The 19,374-nt window shown below is 41.0% G+C and overlaps 1 protein-coding gene across 1 annotated transcript in view; it reads right to left on the reverse strand.

Moving 5' to 3' along the window:
- Positions 1-113: 113 nt before the first annotated feature.
- IRAG2 (inositol 1,4,5-triphosphate receptor associated 2) overlaps positions 114-19,374 on the reverse strand; it is a 39,712-nt gene continuing 20,451 nt past the window's right edge. The window contains exons 19-39 of the mRNA XM_067294819.1: positions 18,402-18,463; positions 17,392-17,457; positions 16,343-16,448; positions 14,927-15,074; positions 13,991-14,072; positions 10,425-10,471; positions 10,272-10,339; positions 10,033-10,149; positions 7,717-7,796; positions 7,503-7,575; positions 6,607-6,661; positions 6,493-6,520; positions 5,742-5,882; positions 5,156-5,290; positions 4,176-4,323; positions 3,199-3,242; positions 2,461-2,538; positions 2,290-2,354; positions 1,685-1,786; positions 1,391-1,495; positions 114-537 (exon numbers count right to left, since the gene is read on the reverse strand). Of these exons, the coding sequence (XP_067150920.1) occupies positions 294-537; positions 1,391-1,495; positions 1,685-1,786; positions 2,290-2,354; positions 2,461-2,538; positions 3,199-3,242; positions 4,176-4,323; positions 5,156-5,290; positions 5,742-5,882; positions 6,493-6,520; positions 6,607-6,661; positions 7,503-7,575; positions 7,717-7,796; positions 10,033-10,149; positions 10,272-10,339; positions 10,425-10,471; positions 13,991-14,072; positions 14,927-15,074; positions 16,343-16,448; positions 17,392-17,457; positions 18,402-18,463 (1,994 nt within the window). The 3' untranslated portion in view covers positions 114-293. The remainder of the gene's footprint in view (positions 538-1,390; positions 1,496-1,684; positions 1,787-2,289; positions 2,355-2,460; positions 2,539-3,198; positions 3,243-4,175; positions 4,324-5,155; positions 5,291-5,741; positions 5,883-6,492; positions 6,521-6,606; positions 6,662-7,502; positions 7,576-7,716; positions 7,797-10,032; positions 10,150-10,271; positions 10,340-10,424; positions 10,472-13,990; positions 14,073-14,926; positions 15,075-16,342; positions 16,449-17,391; positions 17,458-18,401; positions 18,464-19,374) is intronic.

A 19,374-nucleotide genomic window follows, 5' to 3' on the forward strand; every position in this document is an offset into this window, starting at 1 on the left:
AAACAAACAAAAAGCCTCTTTATTCTGTCATAGCTAGACCACTTAGTCATTTTGAACACAGCTAGCAATAAATGGGACTAACTGATTTATTCTAAACTTGAATGGAATTGAGACTCTTCTAGGCATTTGGAAGATAATTATTTTGTCAGAAAGGGGGGAAAAGTAAGTATTTCTCAAATTCAAGTCATGCTTCAAAAAAAAAAAAAAAAGCCTTAAATATACTATCTCAGCTTCTTATACAGTCAGCATGAACTCAGAAGTGCAGCTTTACAAACTGAAAGTCAGAACCTTTGTTATACTGGTGGTGGTCCATTGTGTTGGAGTCCTGTATATGGCCACAACAGTTGCTGTAGTGAAGTCCAGGAGTCCCCAGTTCCTACAGGTGCTGCATCTGCTGGTCTTTGAAGAGACAACCCAGTGAGGAAGCTTGTGAGAGCAGCGAGCAGGACCAGGATGGAAACAGAAACCCAGAGAGTTTTGTTAGCATTGCCAAAGGAAGTCTTGAGATGAGATGCCCATGATGACATTAAGTTGCACCTGCAGAGAAAAGTCAGTCATACATTGGTTCAGTTTTTCTTAAAAATTGGGGGGAGAAGAAAACCCACAAAAGCCGTCTTGCGATCATGAAGCACTTATCTTGCTTGTAAGAAGCACCGAAGGTGCTGGCCTTAAGTTTCATTGCATCTTTCCTCAACTGAGCATCCATATCTTAGACCTTCCATGAAATTAGGTACCTCCATCCTTTGTCCAACAGCAAGAAGAACTGATACTTGTTCTTGCTCTCTATTCACCGTTTTACATGCTAGCAGAAGTAGTCTCATCTTTCCCTTGATCAGAAATGCTCAAAATATAGGCTTAGAGTTGAATATTCACACAGGATAAACAATTTCTCTGCAGGGAAAGCATGACCTACTTCTTTCTGTAATGCAGGAGTTTAAGTCTAGGGGCTTCCAAGGGATGCTTCTTTAAGACAGCGCTCTGTTCCTTGACTTGAGAGAGCCAGAGAAATTAGTTGGAGTAGTCTAGAGTTAGTTTTAATGGCTACCTGACCCTCAGTTCCTGCCAAAGCTGCTGTTAAGCTTTGCACAGGCTTCATAAATCCCTGATCATTTTACAAGAGTACATCTTAGTATGACCTAGTAAGTCTGGCTATTGTGGCCATCAGAGAGTACTCAATAGAGCTGGTATTGGACCACTAAGCTCCCCTTTATCTCACTGCTTAGTAATTAATGCCTGTTGGGGTCTTCTCTGGCTCCTGAGATTAATCAGGAATGAGTAATTTATTTGGTTGTTAGTACCAACTTTTTAAAGGTACAGCTTTGCTTCCTCTTCCCATGTCCATCACCCAGCCACTGCTTTAACAGGTAACAATTTGTATGGGAAGACTTACGCTGACTCTAGGCTCCATTTTGATGAACATTTCCCTTTTTCAGAGGTACTTTCTTTCTGTGCTTTCTCTTCTTGTACTTCAGGAGGTGATTCTGACTCCTTACTTCTGAAAGCAAGTATCAAAAGTTCCAAGACTTTTCCATCAAGCATTAAATTTGACAGAGTACACAATAACTTGACTTTATAGCCCTGATCAAGTGGTTGACAATTAACAGTTGTTAAAAAACAAAACACCCCCCCCCCCCCAAAATCCTACCACACACACACCCCTGTTGGAAACTTTTTTTGAACTTACTTTTTTTCAGAATGTTCATCTTCATACTCTGCCCAGGAGTATGTGCTAATGAATCGCTGTAGTGAAGGACGCTTCTCATTTTGCTTTGCTCCTAGTCGTCCCCTGTCATGTTTTAACATATTTGCCTTAAATTCATATCAGATACTTGGCAGCAAATGAGAAATTCAGTAGCAGCCTATATTTAGATAGGCTTTGGACAAATGCATTCCAGAGTTGTTTGCCTGAAATTAGGCTTTTTTTTTTTTTTTTTTTTTTAAACCAAACCTATCAATGCCAGCTGCCTAGGGTTTTTTGGATACTTTAGTTGGACTGCAAGACAGGCAATGTATATATATATGTGTATGTATGTGTGTGTGTGTGTGTGCGCATATATATATATAGTCTCACCTCTTTTTTTCCCCCTCTCACCTTTTATTAAAACAAACAGACAAAACAACCAACATTTAGTCACCAAGATTTTACCTACTGAAGCATGTAAAACTAATGGGAAAGGTATAGCCTAAATATTATTATACCTCAAGATGCTTCATAAGCTGCTTAATACAGACATAGTTTGAGCTGAAAAATATTTAATCCTGTTCAAAGACAAAGCTAAGCAACTTTACCAACTGCTTGATCTCCTGTTGAACTTGTCACTCCTTTCATCTCCATCAGTTTCATTTAGCTGGGCCTAAAGGAGGAGTTTAAACACACTTACTGCATTTGCATTTTCACATTTAAATGCAGCCAGTTTTGAGAAGGTAAAAATGCCTCACCATTTGGGACCCCTTACTTACCAGTGGCAACCCAATACCTGCATTTCCAGCACTCCTAGGCAATGTTGCAAGGCTAACTCTTCGTAGGGATGATGGTGGCTATACAAATAAGAGGCATTACTGAGTCATTCCCTAAGAGCCAGTTACTCACTGATCACATAAAATACTATCTGTTTTTATATGAACTGTATAAAAACTAGCTCTTCGGCCTAAGTTCAAGAAGTGCCACAGAAAGAATTAAAACCATAAACACAGCCAAAACCACATTCTTTAAAGCAGTATCTTTTCACAGTAACAGTTTTTTTTTCCCTTCCTAACAAGCTAAGGGGAGTCTGGATAGACAGCTTCCAGAAAATGCCAAATTAAAGCAAGTGTCCAAATTCACATAACAATGCTCACAGGAGTCCCTGCAGTCAGTTTGAACTGCTCCCACCTATTTTCAGCTCACTGTGCTGAACCCATCTTCTGAAACACCAGAGAACCTACATGTGAACAATATTTCTTAACCACTACATGAAAGCATAACCATTTGGGCTTCTGTGAATGCTTCAGCTACTGTAAGCGGGACCATATGCAGTTCTCTGCTGGGGGTGGTGGTGAAAAATATATGCTCATGTTTGATGAGATCAGCCTGTATTATGAAACAAAAAACCACCAAGTCAAGCACATGCCACAGAGCACCAGGGCACGACAAGGCAAATAAAAAGCACAAAAGTAAAGAACACACACAGAATTTTATGTTAAGCTATAGGGCCATACCTTGAAGTTAAGAGAATTTGGTAGCTTTTTATTTGTAGATTCATCTGTGAAAAGATCAAACATGATAAACTGAAAGGAATGAAAGTTGAAAAGCAGTGAGCTTTACTTGCAATTAAAGGTCTGACTTTTTGCAATATCTGTTTGAGTACTTTAAGTGGAAAGTACTCTAAGTACTCAAAGATTTCAGAGAAAAGCTTTGTTTCATTAGTTGAGTTGATAATATTCATGCATCACTATGCATCCTCTGCAAGGATTAATTTCTGTTGCTATCATTAAGTATATTCTAGTATTATCAAGTCAACGTCCTGTTACAGGCTAATCTCTTATAGACAGTAGCAGCTTGTAGTCAAAAAGGAAGGGATAGCATGTGATTCAGAACACTCCTGAGAGGGTATTACTGGTGTGTCTAAGATTGCTCTTTCTATTTTTTAAAATACATGCCCTGCTCTACAGAAGAATCGATTACTTCTGGCAAAACCACAAGCGCACAGTGTTATCTGAAAAGCTGACCACTGTACCATCTGCTTAAAGGGTAAAATTCAGAGCACCTGCACTTAAGGAGTCTGTGATTCCTACAGGAGGCATCTGTAAGAACAATTCAGAGGGATCAAAACTCAGATACCTAGAAATAGCCAGTGGGAAAGCTCCAGTATGAGAAAGCACCCAAATTTACCACTCATAAGGAGTAAGGTTGTCACACACGCTGCATTCTCTAAAAGCCGGACCTCTACTGCGTATTTGTGATATTTTTCTTTTTTTCCCCCCTCCCCAGAGATTCATGACAGTTTGCATACAAGTCTAGTTTCAAAGATCATTTCTAGTACTATTAGCATATTGTTGATTTTTCCTCTATTTTTAGAAAATGAGATAGAGCAGTAATATAACACCTCCCACATATGGCACTGAGCTTCAATTAAACAAAGGTCTGTCTGGCAAACCCTAGAAGGGGAGAAGGCTAAGCAGCTTTTCCAAGTTACCTCGATCTCCAAGAGAACTAAATGATCTTTCATTCTGAAGCAGGACCTGTTTCAGCTCCTCAAGTTCTGCATGTTCTTTTGCGTACATGCGCTTCAAGTTTTCCACGTGTTGAATCATTACTTCCACAGCCTTGCTGACACGGCTCTCCTAACAGAGCGAGTGCAACACAGCAGTAGGAAGAAAGAAGAGTGACTCTTTGAGGAACTGAATCATGGTTAGATTTTGAGAAGAATCCCCCCCCCCAAGTATCTATTTATCTTGCATAATGATGCTATAACATCCTCAATTTTTGTCCACCCCTTCAAAGTTTTACTGCAATCTATCTCAACACATGCCCAGGTTACAAAGGTCTTTGCCTTTCTCCAGTGATTCCCCTTATTCTAGAAGAGATGAAAATTTTCATTTTCTGAGCCTTTGCAATCCCTCATCATCTCATTCTGTCATCTACAATCTCAGCTGCCACCACACACTTGCTAGTGTTGCCAAGCCATATTTTCATGCTGCTATTCTGCATTACACACAGTTACACATCATAATGTTTGAGCAGATCTCTCTGTTTCAATACATTTAGCTTATTAGCATTCTCCAAAGCCCATAACAACCCCTTCCATAAGGCAGGGAATTATCATTAGTGCATTGAAACTGTTACTGCATTGCTTTTTTGTACTGTCTACAGCGTACATCCCTCTCCTGCAAAAATCTTTCACGAGGACCATATTTTTGTTGTGTGTTTTTGTACTATGCTAGTGCAATGTAGTCCTATCCTACTCTCACAGTGCCTAGGATTCCTAGTAGTAATAACACAAGCAGTGATCCGAAAAGAAAGAGTCAGGACTATACTGTACTGGTCAGTCTGTGTTACACACCAAGATCCCCAAATCCAATTCTGGAATCTGAGGTCTAGCAACAGGCCCTACTATCGTTTTACATCTAGAAGCCTTTAACTTTGTATGGAATGCATTTACATGGAAGCGGTTACCTGATTAATAGCTCCTAACATCTCTGCTCTGCTGGCGACACGGGCTGCATACTGGCTAAGGAACTGCAAGCTTTTCTGCAACTTCTTAATAATCTCCTGGGCTTGGTTATCTTCTTCACACAAAGAAACTAAAGCCTAGGAGGCACATTGGTAAGACAAAATATAACAATGTGAGCAATTAGTAGAGAAGGAATGGTGAACCCAAGTGATGATACTAAGGCATTTCCCCCAGGCCCACACAGTCACAGGATCAGCATCCAACACCCTCAGTCACTGTAACTTGATACAGACCTCCAGTGGGCAGAGACTTCAGTTTACCTAGTATAAAAGACAACTGAAGACGCAGGTTCTTTCCAGACGTCTGTGCAATAGAAAAATTCCCCACTGCCTGGATATACAACATGTTTGGATGAAGATGACTACCGTTAAAATATGTGAGAAGGATTTAGCATTTGAAGTGCATCACTTAAGAGCTTAGTTCAGACCTGCTTACCATAAAGAAAACCTAAAAACAAAGTTATATCAAAAAGAAACACTTTGACAACCATTCATTCCATCCACCCTACTAGCCTCAGCCAATGCTAACCTCTAGCAGCTTTAAGCCATTTGTGATTTCCTTTTTCAAATTTTCTTCAGCCAGATCTCGGGATCTTTCTTCAAGCTTCACTCTCTTGTCCAAGGTAAACAAGTCACACTTAAAACCTAAAGACAACCTCAGAAATTCAGCCTGTTGTGGAAAAGGAAGAGATTTCAGAACAGACCAAGTGATGCAGAAGTCTATTAAGTAGATTTGTATACAGTTAGGAATATACGCCATGAATACAGTTATAGGAGATACGGAGGAGAAAGCAAATATGGCCTACATCCCTAGCAGCAGACTTTACACCCCAAAGCCAGCATTTTTGCCAGTCCTCCCATGTGTAGTGACAGGGGAACTGTCTGCAGCCAGAACAGGTAATCTCCTGGCAGTGTGCAGCGTGCCATCTGTGTTCTTAGACAAAATTGTCTTAAATCAGCACATTCTGTCTGGGAGGAGGCCACAACTATGCTCCTTCACACTTGGAAACAATTTTTTTTGTAGTGACAAATGCTTCAGTCATTTTTACAGATTTCCACTTCCATCCATCTCATCCCTTCAGAAATTTCAACTGAATATGGCAGATTATCATTTATGCCAACAGGGCTCTGAAAGACAGATTTCAGAAGCTAGCTTACAGAAATCCATCAAGTTCAAGCTACTCAACATCAGTCTTTTATATAGAAAAAGATATTAATCAGTACTTATCTACAAGATATTTTGTCCGAAGTGTTTAAAGATACAAGCAGCTGAGACTTACCTCCACCTCTTTCTCGTTAGGAGAGTCACTGTAGGATAAGGAGGAACAGTTATGTAACAGACTGCAGCTTTAAATTATACATGCAGGTGATCATTGAAAGTCAAACACACTTACGGGTCATTTTGCTTTGTTTTATCTCCTTTAATGCCACCGGCAGTGGGTGAGCTCCCTGAGAAGAGGGGGAAAAAAAAAAAAAAGAGTTTTCAGACAAAAACTAAGAAAACAAAAAAAACACTAAACAGTTTGTAAAAATCTATGAAGCCCCAACAGAAGTCACTTAAGATTTCCTGGATTAAGCTCTTGAAAGTAAAAACAATTTGTGTACCTTGGAGTACATTAGGGCCAGAACATCAGTAAGACAGTACAGCAGTGTCACTTAAATAAAGCCTCAGAAGTTATTTGGCTTCAACTGGCAGCTAATTAGTTCAAAAACAAATACTTCTAGGTTTTAATTTAAGTTCCCAGCCCACAGGTTCAGGTTGTCACACAACTTACTACATCACTAGCTTTTACTGAACTCCAAGAGGTGAGGTGGCTGTAAGAATGGAGATGTCCAAGTGTAGTTCAGTAGAAACATCTCGCTGCTTGTTATATCACATCACCCCACACACTAGCTAGTGTAAAGAAAGCTGCTTTATAAAACTTTGGGGAGGACAAGCATGCCAGTACTCAGTTTCAGATATCTTAACTCCTTAGCAGCTCCTAAGGAATTCTCCCTCCTATCTGGAGGAGGATGGAGCTGGTTAGATTAGTATCTGTAGGAGTTGGAGAAGCAGGTTTCTGCATAACATCTCAGCGCTCCCTTCCTCCGCTTCTCACCCATTTTGATTTCTGACTGCAGCTACAATTCCCCCCACCAAATAAAACCCACACAAACCACCACACACACACACTCTGTAATAACTTGTGCCCAAACAGCTCTCTAGACCACTTTGTCACCTGTATTAAGAGCTGTGTAAAGGCATGTGCTCCAAAGAGTTATGTGAACGTGTTCAGCCAGAACCTCCTACCTTTCCTACTGGGAACCACAGCTGGTGCTTCCTCACTCTGCTCCTTATTGGTTTCCTTTTCTTGGTCCATCTCCTAAAGGCACATCAGAGAGTAATTATACCAAGGGAACAGTCACAGAAAACACAGGAGAGGCCCTCTTCCCTCCTGCAGTATTGCTCTTTGTCACTGCTCAGGCAAAGGAGTTGGATGGTTTTGTGTCACCAGCACTCTTACCAGGTCTTGCTTTAAAACATTTTGAGATGGTTTTTGTTCTTCTATCACAGGGCAAAATTCCTTCTTGGTCAGATCAGTCCCTGGGAAGAAACATTCCAGAAACCAAATGTAATGATTAAACAAAACAAAAAAAAGCCTCCAATGCACCAACACCCAGTGTACTAGCCATTGACCAAGAGGTCTAAAACAAGTTGCAGCAATTACCAAGAGAAGACATGAAAGAAGAGAGGCAGCAGCAAAGAACACCATAAAGGTACAAAGGAAGAAGTGTGATAATACAATATCTTGGCTTGATAAGTGACAGTAAGAAGCGTTACATATCTGAAGTGAGAATGTTCATTCTGGCTATAGTTGCTCTAGCTGAATTGTAATTATTATAGTATAGTACTACTATAATACTTGCAATTCAACTAGAGCAACTACAGCCAGAAGTGGATGAATAAATGATGAAGTTTCCATGCTTTTGCTACCAGCAGGTTTTTGTTTGTTTGTTTAAAGAGACAGTTTACAACTGATTGGTTTTTTTGACTTCTAGAAGGACAGGAATATGTAAAGTAAATAAATAAATAAATAAAAATTCCCCATGCACAAACCAACAGGAGAAATAGTGTTTGTAGTTCTCTGCATCGAATGTCCCCAGCATGAAAGAAGTCAAAAAACAGAATCTACTACAGCTACTGTTACAAAGGAGCTCAAGTAAAACCATGTTTTGAAAAGCATGTAGTCGGGATGCTTGAAGAGGGGCTTGGAACATGTTCCAACACTTGCGCTGTCCCCTTGTACCTCAAAAAGGGCTATTAGGGTGCCAACAGAGCCAACAAAAGAACTCTTTGCCCAAAGTTCAGTGGTAACAAACTGGTAAGTTCGGCAACTGATGATGCCAGCCTAAATGCACCACAAACTTTCAAGTATCCAAATTTATAAAAACTTTAAAGCAGAGAAAAATAACCTCCAGACATACAGTTATTAAAATATAAAAAATATATATATATTACCCCCCCCCTGAAACTGAAGAAAATCTCCAAGAGTCACATTAATTTCTCCTGTAGCAGTAACTCTGGTAGCTATTTAAAAAAACCTTCTAAATGTTCTAAAAGTTATATTTGTTTATATAGTCATACATACATGAATACAGGTCAAAGAAATGGCAACAAGAGGGGAAAAACAGAGTTTCAGATTAGAAGTGCTTTCTCTTCATCTTTTACATTAACAGCACCCTTTTCCTAGTGCTCCCTTTTGTTGCTGCTGATTTTGTTGCTACTGCAGCAGCCCTACATATCTGACCTGTATCCTAAGCAACTTGAGAAAGCATTGTATGGTACTATTAAAAACCACAAACGTAGATTCATCCATAACTCCATTTTAATACTAAATACTAGAAACACTTCCTATTTGGTGGCATACAACAGGGAGCAGGATCTCAGACTTCAAAGCTATTTGGACCCGTTCTGGTCTGTTTTGCATATCTGTTTCCTCCCTGCCAAAGGCACCCATACCACATATGAAAATTATCTGCAGAGGCAAATTAGTAGAAAGAAAAAATATTTAAGTCAGGGGACTGAATTAGACTTCAGGAAGATTAGTACTAAAGAAAGAAACAAAAACAAACAAGAAGTGATGACAAAAATTTTATATTTAGGTAAAGGTTAAGAAGGTGGTTACGAACAAGCATTCTTGCATATTCTATACTGTGTACTCAGATCAGCTTTTTTAAAAATAGCTCAGATACACAGGCACTCCAGTTTAGTTTTGCTTTTAGTCTTTCAGTGAAAGAGAAGCACCATCAGATCTAGCATGAATAATTTTTCTGGCTGTATACGGCCATTGGGAAAGACAGAAGCATTCACAAAAGTCTCTATCCTCATTTCCCCTCCTGGCCCATCCCAGTTTCTCATGTTTTGAGTATCAGCTTTGAAAGAGCAGAAAAGGGAAAATGCTACTTAATCTAATTACCTGTAACCAAGCTTTTAAAAACCCATGAAAACATTCTCTCTCCTTCCAAAATTGCCTGGAGTTTAGTACCTGCACAGTGTTCAGCCAGCTGAGCAAGCACCACAACTTCACTAAGTTATTTCTTGTTTACCTTTGGCAGTGCTGCAGGCCACCAGCCTCCTGCAAGCAGGCAGAGTCTTATCCCGATTCACAAATTTCAGGTAGGCTTGGGAGCACTTGCAGGCCCAAGTATTTGCAACAACAAAAATTCATGAGCTGTCATTAAGTGATCGTTCTTATTCAACTTCCTCACTTCAAAGATGTGTTGGAAGCAAGTGTTTCCTCACTGTATGAATGCCCATGTGGCTGCAGCAGTCACTGTACCTGATGTAGCACCAGCTGGATTCTTACTGCTATTTTTCTCCATTGCTGCAGAAATTGGCACATCTTCCTCTTTTGCATGCAAGCGCTCAGGTGGTTTTTCCTCCATAATGAGATAGTCTATAACATGAGCCAACAGAAAGAGCACTTATTGGTCAGGAAATGCGCAGACCTGAGGGCATCGATTTCAAAGCTTTCAGCACAAAATTCACAGATCCCTGTGCCCTAGGCTAAGGGCTCACCTGTTACTGCTGTGATGCTTTCTGAGGAGGATACAAGAACAACTTCTTCGGGTGATGTTGAGTGATCGCTGCCAAAACAAAATTCTTTTTCAGTTACTCGTATGTATTATATGATCCAGACAGAGGCATTTAAAAACTTGCACAAAACCTGACCTGGACAGGATCAGGCTCACTGGTATTGATGGCTCTGCACTGTCCGTCTTAAAGGAAAGAGAGAAGAGTTAGTATCAGGAAAAGGGCTGCTTTGCTAGTAGAAAATTTGTATGTCAAGGTTTTAATAATTCCTTCAACTGTACCTGAACATTTCAGCAGAGAAAAACTAGACGGTAAGAGGCTGCAGGGTCATCTGTTAGTCTATAATCACCAGTACACATAAAATGTAGCTTAACATGATATCATCACCTAAGTGATAGCATAATACCACTTAGGAGTGATAATTGTTTCGGCAGAAATCTTGTATTTCTAAATATGGTATTTCTGAGAAATTTTGGCTTCATGCTTTGTTTCTAACACACATTTTCAAAAGATAAAGTACATGTTAACTGCACCACCTTTTTATCCTAATGCTCTCCATCAAAGTAAATGTAAATTTAGTTTGTATTTTTAACCTGTTTTCAAGGTCTTGAACTACAAGTGGGGTACGCAGAGTTTCACACAGCTATGGATACATGACTCATTTAGGTAGTTAAAAGCATTACTGTTTTGACTGAACAGATGACTTGGAACACGAGAAACTTGCATTTTGTGTTGTAAATTTCAGTGTTCATCTTTGGAGGACACTCATTTTTAATATTAAATATAGCAATCACCTAGCCAGTTCAGAAGGCTTCAGGCCTTCAGGATTTCAGTGGTTAAAGGCTTATAAGTAGTTTTGCTTGTGTTCTTTTACCTGCTACATTACAGTTTTGGACCTGACAACATCCTCTTAAGTATATTAATATGCTGAGAGGGAAACATCCTTCTTCCTGCTTTCCCCCACATAATTTCAGTTTACTTATTCAAGTGACAGATTCTCTCTCTTTACAGCATCCAGTGATTATTTCTACGCTCGTTACCAGCGAGCATTAAATACAAGGCGAAATGGAGGTTCAAAGACTAACTCAGCAAGAACTTGTGATGAAGAACACCACCCGCAGCTGAAAAGGGGAAGGGGGGCGAACCCTGTCTTCGAGCAGAGAAAGTCTGGGCCTAACCAGCTTTGGGTGCCTTCCTACATAGCAGGTTTCCCAGACCACTATCTGGGGGAGAGGAGGAAGGGGGCACCCCTCCCCCCCCCCCAAGGGAAAAAAAAAAAAAAAAAGTCACATCAGTCAGTTAATGAGTGATCATCTATGTTCTGCTACACCATGTCCTCAGAAGGCCTAGAAAAGCAGCATTTATGCAGTGAAAAAAAAATAGGCTACCCAGCAAAGCTGAAAAGCAGGTAACCAAGGCACTGGGCACTTTGAAGAGCGCTGGCTGCTCCCAGCATCAGCGAGTGCTTTCTCTTTCCCTCTCCCCCACATCAGAGGTCATCTGTACTCACTGAACCTCGCACCAGCCAGCCGGATGTTTCCTCTAATGCAAATCCAGGCTATTTTTATTCTTATTTGAATTCTCTATTAAGCTGAAGGAAGTACAGAATTGCATTTGCCCTGTTCAGACCATTAGGGCTAAAGGAATATTCGGAAAGGAAAGAAGGAAAGACAAGTGGCATATAGGAATGAAAAAAAACTAAAAAAGAAGAAATCTGCTCCCCCAACTTCCCTCCCACTAAAACCTGACACAACCTGGAACTGAACAAAGCAACAGGTATTATTCTACATGTTCTCTCCTTCTGCAGGTAATCAATGTCAGTGATTTCTGTTTGCAATGAAGGAAAATCTTCAATCCAGTTTTTAAAACCCTATACTAGCTATTAGCATTGCGAGCTCCCTGCTGGATTGTGGGAGGTATGCTTAAAAAGAGAAGCAATCCACGCTCTGGATTTGCTAATGAAGTTTGATTTCAGAGGGTCCTTGCTCCTAGTTAAAGGATTGTGTCAGTTAAGATCCTGCAGCAGAATCCTAATCACTTTTCCCCCCCATCCCTTAGATCAGTGGATCCTTGGATCATTTCACTGTTCTCTACACACAGCAGAGAAATTCTGGCAAGAATCTTGTATAACTTCCCCCAAACAAGCATTAATATTTTGAAGATCTAGCATATGTTTTTCAGGACTGTGATTTAACTTTCACATTTCTAAATTGAAACAAACATAAAAAGCCCAATCCTCATCTGGCTGTCACAAGAACTCCCTTATTTAACAGCCCTATAACTCCTACAGTGATAATGCTTTGATGAAATAACCCGAGTTACTTACATGCTGAAAGGCTCGATCTGATCAAACACATCTGCAACCACAGTGTGATAAAAAGCCTAGGGAGACTTTTCCTATTAAACAAGGATATTCAAATTTTGCTGCACGTCACAGTTTTTAGACTAGGTACTGGACACAGCCCGTTTGCCTTTTCTTTAGGAAAAGCTTTACTATTTTCATTTTCCCCTCCACAATATTCACATGAAGGGATTATAGAAGGCGGGGGGGGGGGGGTCAAAAAAGGAAAAGGACACTTCTGAGCCTACCTGGAATTACAGAAAGCTTCAGAATGATTAAGCATGGGCATTTCAAAGAACTTTTCAGGGCTGTCACTTTCCAGAAGCACTGGGTAAAGCAAGAGCCCTTAAGATTATCCTTTTTAAGGCAGCTTAAGAAGCAGCAGTGCGAGCAAGCAGTTCACCTATACCCATTACTGAGCAGTGTGCTGTAACCACAGACAGTCCCCATCACTCTTACTTTTTATCCTCACTGCACTTCCTGCCTTGATTTGCCACCACGACAGGGTGACTGCTGCAGTTACAGGTGACACATCAGCCAGGGTAGGCCCGAGGCTACCTGCTCATTGGTGTTGAAAAGGTTATTTCCAGGTTCACGGAAACCACTGACCCATAGTCTCCTATCATCACCAGCAGCACCCGTACTGGTGTCTGCAATGCCAGTTGAAACATGCCTGAGTGGCTGAGCGAGGACTAGATTTCCACAGTGAACACTGGTACTGAGCATGGAACGGGACTAAGCATGCTGAGCGGAGGCTTGGCTGGCTGTCCTCACGTGCCAGCTGACCCACAGCTCAGCCCTGGGAGGGAGTGCACCGACAGATCCGAGATCCAATCCAGCAGGGAACATACCAGCTGAGGGAAGGTCTTTTATACAGCAAAGGCAGGGGTTTTTTGTTTCTTTTTTTTTCCCCCCCAGCTGTTAAATGGTAGCTGTGCAAGAAAGTGCACAGAAGGCAGTATTCAAAAGTAAAACATCCTGTGATTTCTTACAGGTGGATAGAGCAAAGTCACTCAGACTTCTCCAGCAGGGCTGATTATTACTGCAGAAGCAGCACTAGCTCAAGCCTTGAAGCCATATTTAAAATATTCCTTAGCAAGTAGCTCCTAGCTAGGAGCATGACCCAGACAGACATGAACATCAAGACACTTGGATCTGCAGCTATAGTATTCCTGGAGTGTGCCCAAAAGGAAGGGATTGCCCCATATAAGACAAGGTATCACAGCACCCTGCTGACTGACACCTGTTCCATTTACCTTGGAGCAGTGCCAATTTATAGTTGCTCAAAATCTGGTTCTTTGTAAGGCACTAAATGCTTGAACCCATTCAAAACTACATCTGGGGTGTTAGAGAGAGTACTCACCTCAGCAAGTGAAGAGTCCATCATTGTAATGGAAACAGGAAGATCTGCATCAGTACAGTTACCAGCAGAGCATATTTTCCACCTGGTAATACACACTTTATTTGCATATTGCCCAAACAACACTGAAATATATTGCCTTTTTTCCTTAAGCACATAACAACTGAATTAACCATTATTTATACAGTCAGACAGCTGGTCTCCCAGAGAAATACAAGTTCATTACAATTCCTCCTCCCCCAAACAGCAAGAATCAACACCAATCCTTCTTCCAACCTCCTCCAGGCTGCCCAGCCCTACAGGGGGGGGAAAAAAAAAAAAAAAAAAAAAAAAATCAGTGGCAAAAGCTTCAAGAGCTGCCAAGATTTTTACTGCACACGGCCTGCTTCTGCCTCTTCAGCAGCATTCTTATCTTTCTTTCTAAGTATTCACCTACAATAATTAGGGATCTCTCATAGGCTTAAACGCTTCAATCTCTATTTGAAAAGTTTAAGGAGGCAGCCTGATAGGCAGGATTTCAGCATTCCTGTCCTAAACTCCGCAAAAACAAACTTTTATTATTCAAATCCAATAGGATTTTGGCTCCTAAATGTCAATGTCAGTTTTGAGTTAAATACTGAAAATAGCCACAAGAATGCCTACCTTATGCCTCAGTTCTCCAGCAAGAAATGGGAATACCATCACCATGTTTGGCAGGTGATTGCACTGAGAGTGTCAGTAAAAGGTTCTAATATTAATCTTGTGAGATACAGATTCTTCAAGAAACAAAGCATTACCCAGAAATGCCCCTAGCTGACCACTCAATGTCCAGTATTTCCTAAAAGCAATGCCCTAATGTTGAACTTAGCATGTGCTGGGGATGCATCTTTCTCCTGGAAAGTGCTATGTCATGTGAACTCCTCTGTCCTTTACCCCAAAGAGGTTATTTTGCCATCTTACTTCCACCCAATTGATGTCACATCCAGAGTGGACCCATGTCCCAGACTGCAATTCTCAGATGTGCAGCTGCCAGAGCTCCACTTATAGCGGGGATGCCAGATGGGCACAGGAGAGTTATTTGGGCATGAGGTTTCCAAGGTCAGAGCATCTGTTAAGAGATACAAGTATGAAGAATGGTGGTCATAGGTAAACTTACGTGTAGCGTTTTATGTGAGGTTTTTGCCTGCAAGTCTAAAATAAGAGGCAAACCATCATAATACTGATTTATAAGGCAGCTCTATCTTGGCAAGAAAGAGCTAGGTGAGGTGCCCACCTGTTCTAACCTATTTTATAGATAGTCTTCAACACCTGGAGCTGGGGATACCATCAGGTTATAGAAACTTCTGTCTGCGACAACTTTGGTGTCATAATTGGTTTATGTGGCAGAAGAGGGTGGGATAATTTATTGAGGTCATTTTTGTAGCAGCGTTTCATTGGTGCAAGCCATAAACACCTGCCTTATTTGTGGCTGAAGTGTGACGTTACAGCAAGTTGTAACTACCCTCCAAGCCTGTGCATGGAAACAGCCGTTCTGAAGCAACAGAGCATTCTTTTAAAGAGCACGTGCAATCAAGTAACATCATCTTCCATTTTCCCCAGCTTAGCATAGAATTGCATTTGAGAATTTTGTAGTTTTGCTGTTCTCAGACACTACCTGTGTTGTACTAGCTTACTGCTGGAAGAAACACACTGCTTACAAAATCCCAAGTTTGCTCTGCATTTCCGTGGTCCTACAAACCATATGAATCAATGGTTGCTTTTAGTACAATTGGTAATTTTTTTTAGAGAGATGCAGGGAAGTCTGAACAGCTTATGAATGCAGGAGATAGGTGAACAAATACAATTAGTTCAGCCTTGGGAGCTGTGTCATCTGTTTGAGTTTTTACCGGGATTGACCTCAGCTCAGTAGCAAAGCAGCAGGACATCACTTGCTGTCTCACTGTGCAACAGTTTACCAGCTGAATGGGAATAACGTAGCTCAAGGCCTGTTAACACAGGCTGGCAAGTGTCTTGTCAGGAATACATTTGGATGTATGATTTATACCAACAGTTCTTAAGCTTTTGGGGACTTCTGGTGGACTCACAGGAAGCCACCCTTTTAGGCCTTTGAGAGCTTTATAAACATGATCGAGCCTCACGAATCACATGTAAAAAATAAACTAAAGCCAAAATAGTTTTTCCGCACTGTCTGGATTCTCACTTAGGCTCGAGCAGAGGCTCTGTTGGTGAGGAGCACCGTGTGAAGAACAATTTCTATTACAATTCATTTCAATACCCTGCATTTAGTGCCAATAAGACTGTTCTAGATCATCTATCAACTCTTACTATATTTCAGAAGAGAGAGACAGAAAAATAGTCATTACCAGCAGGTCTTACCTAGCAGGGGTGTAAGACACCAGCATGAAATATCTGAGGGTCGCGTCCTGAGAGGTTCAGTGCAGAAGCTGGGTCCCTCACTCCACTGTTTAGAGCAGTGGAGCTGCTAATTAAAAAAAGTGGAGAGTGCTGATATTATTCAGTCATGTTTAATACATTAATACCCAAAGACCAACAAAATTCCTCCCCCAACAGTTGCATCTGCATAACATAATATTAACAGTTATACAAATACATCTGTTGTATTTTGCCCAGAAAAGTTCATATCCCTAACAGACAGAACAGATACAGGAAGAGGTAGAATAATCCAAATTTTAACATGACATTTGCAACAGATCTGTTGGTTCCAGCTAGATAAGAAGGGGAAAAATAGGTGAGACCGGCAGGGCAGGGCAGGGGATGGGGGGGGGGGGGGAAAGGGGGGCAGCATTTTCTCTTCTGCTTGCAAGCACGCAGTCACACTGAGACAGAGCATTCACCCAGCGTCTGGCACCTGCCACACAAGGCTGTTTCCCTCAGCAGACACAGTAGGGCAGCTCCAGCTTGAGCTCTGCCACATGGAGAGAAGATGCTGCCTGGCTCTCCCCTATCCCAAAATGCACACAACTTATTTGTTGTTTAGCCGTGAAGAGTTTCATCTGAAGATGGCTGGAAGGAACTCCTGAAGTGACACTTACTCAGCTGCATTTGACCATATGTAGTGTGAATGATGAAAAATGGAAGAGAAATTGGAAGATGTAGTCCTATCTTCAGCCTCTGATCCTTCTCAAAAGGCAATTTATCAAGCTCCTGTATTTTGTGACTGTTCAGAAGCAATAAGAAACTAGCTTTGCACTAAGGTTTAAATATACCTCTGTATGCACGTCAGCATATGCATATCTCAAACAGATTTGTTGAATGTTTAGCTTGAAAAAGTTTCTGGCAAGGGAAGTTATTTATTTGCTCCAGGTCATGACCCTGATTTCCCCCCCCCCCCCAAACAAACAAGCATAAACAAGAATGTCACATTTTAGCAGATTCAGCAGTGGTCAGAGCAAACACACACTTACCTTCCCTTTTACAGGCTCAGTTGATGTGGGCAGCAGGCTATATTCAGATTCTTCATCTACAGTGCTCTGTTGCAATAGAGAAAGAGGTTAAGGAAAGTAGTCATAAATGAAGAGAGCCAAAAAACAAAAAAGAAAGAACACTGTACTACTGATTATGTACAAAACGGAATTTTATCTTTCGAAGCTACCAAGAGAACTGTGCCAGTTGTTTCCCTTCGCTAATTTTAGCCTTTAGTTCTGCAGGCCTTCATGCAAAAAGTGCAAGTTTTATTCACAGGCATCTGGTGCACAGTTTTGATTCAGCTCCTCCGATGCCCTGTTATGACCTAGGATACACCACAGGATCTTGTGTTTCTCTTTATAAATACCTTGTTATTCTATGTTAAATCCAGACTGTTCAGTCCCTGAGCTAGTAGTATTCCTTACTAGAGCTGGTAGGGAAAAAAAGTCTTCCCATGATGTCTTCCCCCTCCACTCCTTTCCAAAGGGGAAAGGGAAAAAAAAAAAAGTTTTTTTAGAAGCAAAATCTACCAGAGGTTTATAAGCTTCAGCATATTTCCACAGAGGAGCACAAAGGTAATAACTGTTTTACTGCCCATTCCAGTGCCTAGATATTAGAAATATTTTATTACAAAGTGTTTCATTGTTATTTTCAAGACTATCTGCAGAAGGGAAGGCTGATTATGGGGGACAAATCAAACCAATGCATCAGAGAAAGCTTCCCTCGCTTCCAGTTAATACAATCACGAGCAATTGTTTACAGTGAAGACCGACACCACAGCTTCGGCTGTAAGCTCCAGTCTGTTTTTTGCAGAAGACAGAAGAAGGAAGATAGTTATGTGCAGATCAGCATATACAGTTCACTTTGCCTCCATGGTAATATACATGTTAGAAAAGAAGAAAACAGATGCTACAGAATTGCTTGTAGCTCATCCGAACTAAAAGTGCCCTTCCACCACAGCACCTCCTGTGCAAGACTGTTTTCTTCTCCCACCAGACAAACTTCATACCTGACATTGCAATCTGGAGAGTCGCCCTTTAAGCAGTTCTTTCCTCAGTGCATGAACGGTTGCTATGAAGAGACATTTACAAATCTGAAAGGGCTCCTTATAACTTGGTAACAAGCAGATAGGTATTACAGTGTCTTTAAACCTTACCACTGCCTATCACAAACCAATTACACTTTGCCTTGGACTAGTTACCTACAAGAGTTTTAACAGGAAACAGAATTTTAAAAGTGTATTTTATTTTGCAAGTTGCACTGTATAGGAAACACTGGATACTTTTCCCTCCGTGTGGTTACATTTCTCTTATTCTGCTATAAAGGAGAAACTGCTTCCCTACATCAGTATTAAGTGATGTTCCTTATGTCAGTGTCAATTCCTTATGGAAATGGAGGATTCCTTTACAACTTTTTGAAAGAAGAGTATTTGTCTCTCCAATTTGACATCCTCTTAGGAAGTTAAGGTAAACAGGCTCTACTTTATACTTTAAGCCTAGAAGCATTCTTTGCTGGGCAACTCCGGGGCCTGCCTGTTGTGGCCTCTAGCTTGATACAAGCCTTATTGCAGCACTTACCTCACAGCTAATATTTTTGGAGGGGATGGGAAGGGGAGATTTCATTAACACTGTCACCTCAGTGCAAAAAACAGAACAAAAGTCAACTCTCAATGGCTTATTCAGCTTTCAGTGGATGAAGATTGTAACAACTGGCAGCAAGTCATGATCAGACATCCGAAATGTAGGAGGAGCTGTGCCAGGCTGACTTTGGTTGAGCAGCACCTTCCTTGGCCAACAGGTTCCCTAATTTCTCAGCTCTTATCATGAGGGTGGGGGGAATGCAGGGGAACAGGACGAGAGAGGAAAAACAGACAAACCAACCCCCAGGCTCTTTAGTCAGAAGAGATGTGAGACCTGGCTGGCTTTCCCTTGGAGAAAGAAGGAAAAAGAAAAGAAAAAGAAAAAAGGTGTGGGGGGAGGGAA

This window comes from Apteryx mantelli, chromosome 1 (assembly GCF_036417845.1).
Source record: "Apteryx mantelli isolate bAptMan1 chromosome 1, bAptMan1.hap1, whole genome shotgun sequence".
NCBI lineage: Eukaryota > Metazoa > Chordata > Aves > Apterygiformes > Apterygidae > Apteryx > Apteryx mantelli.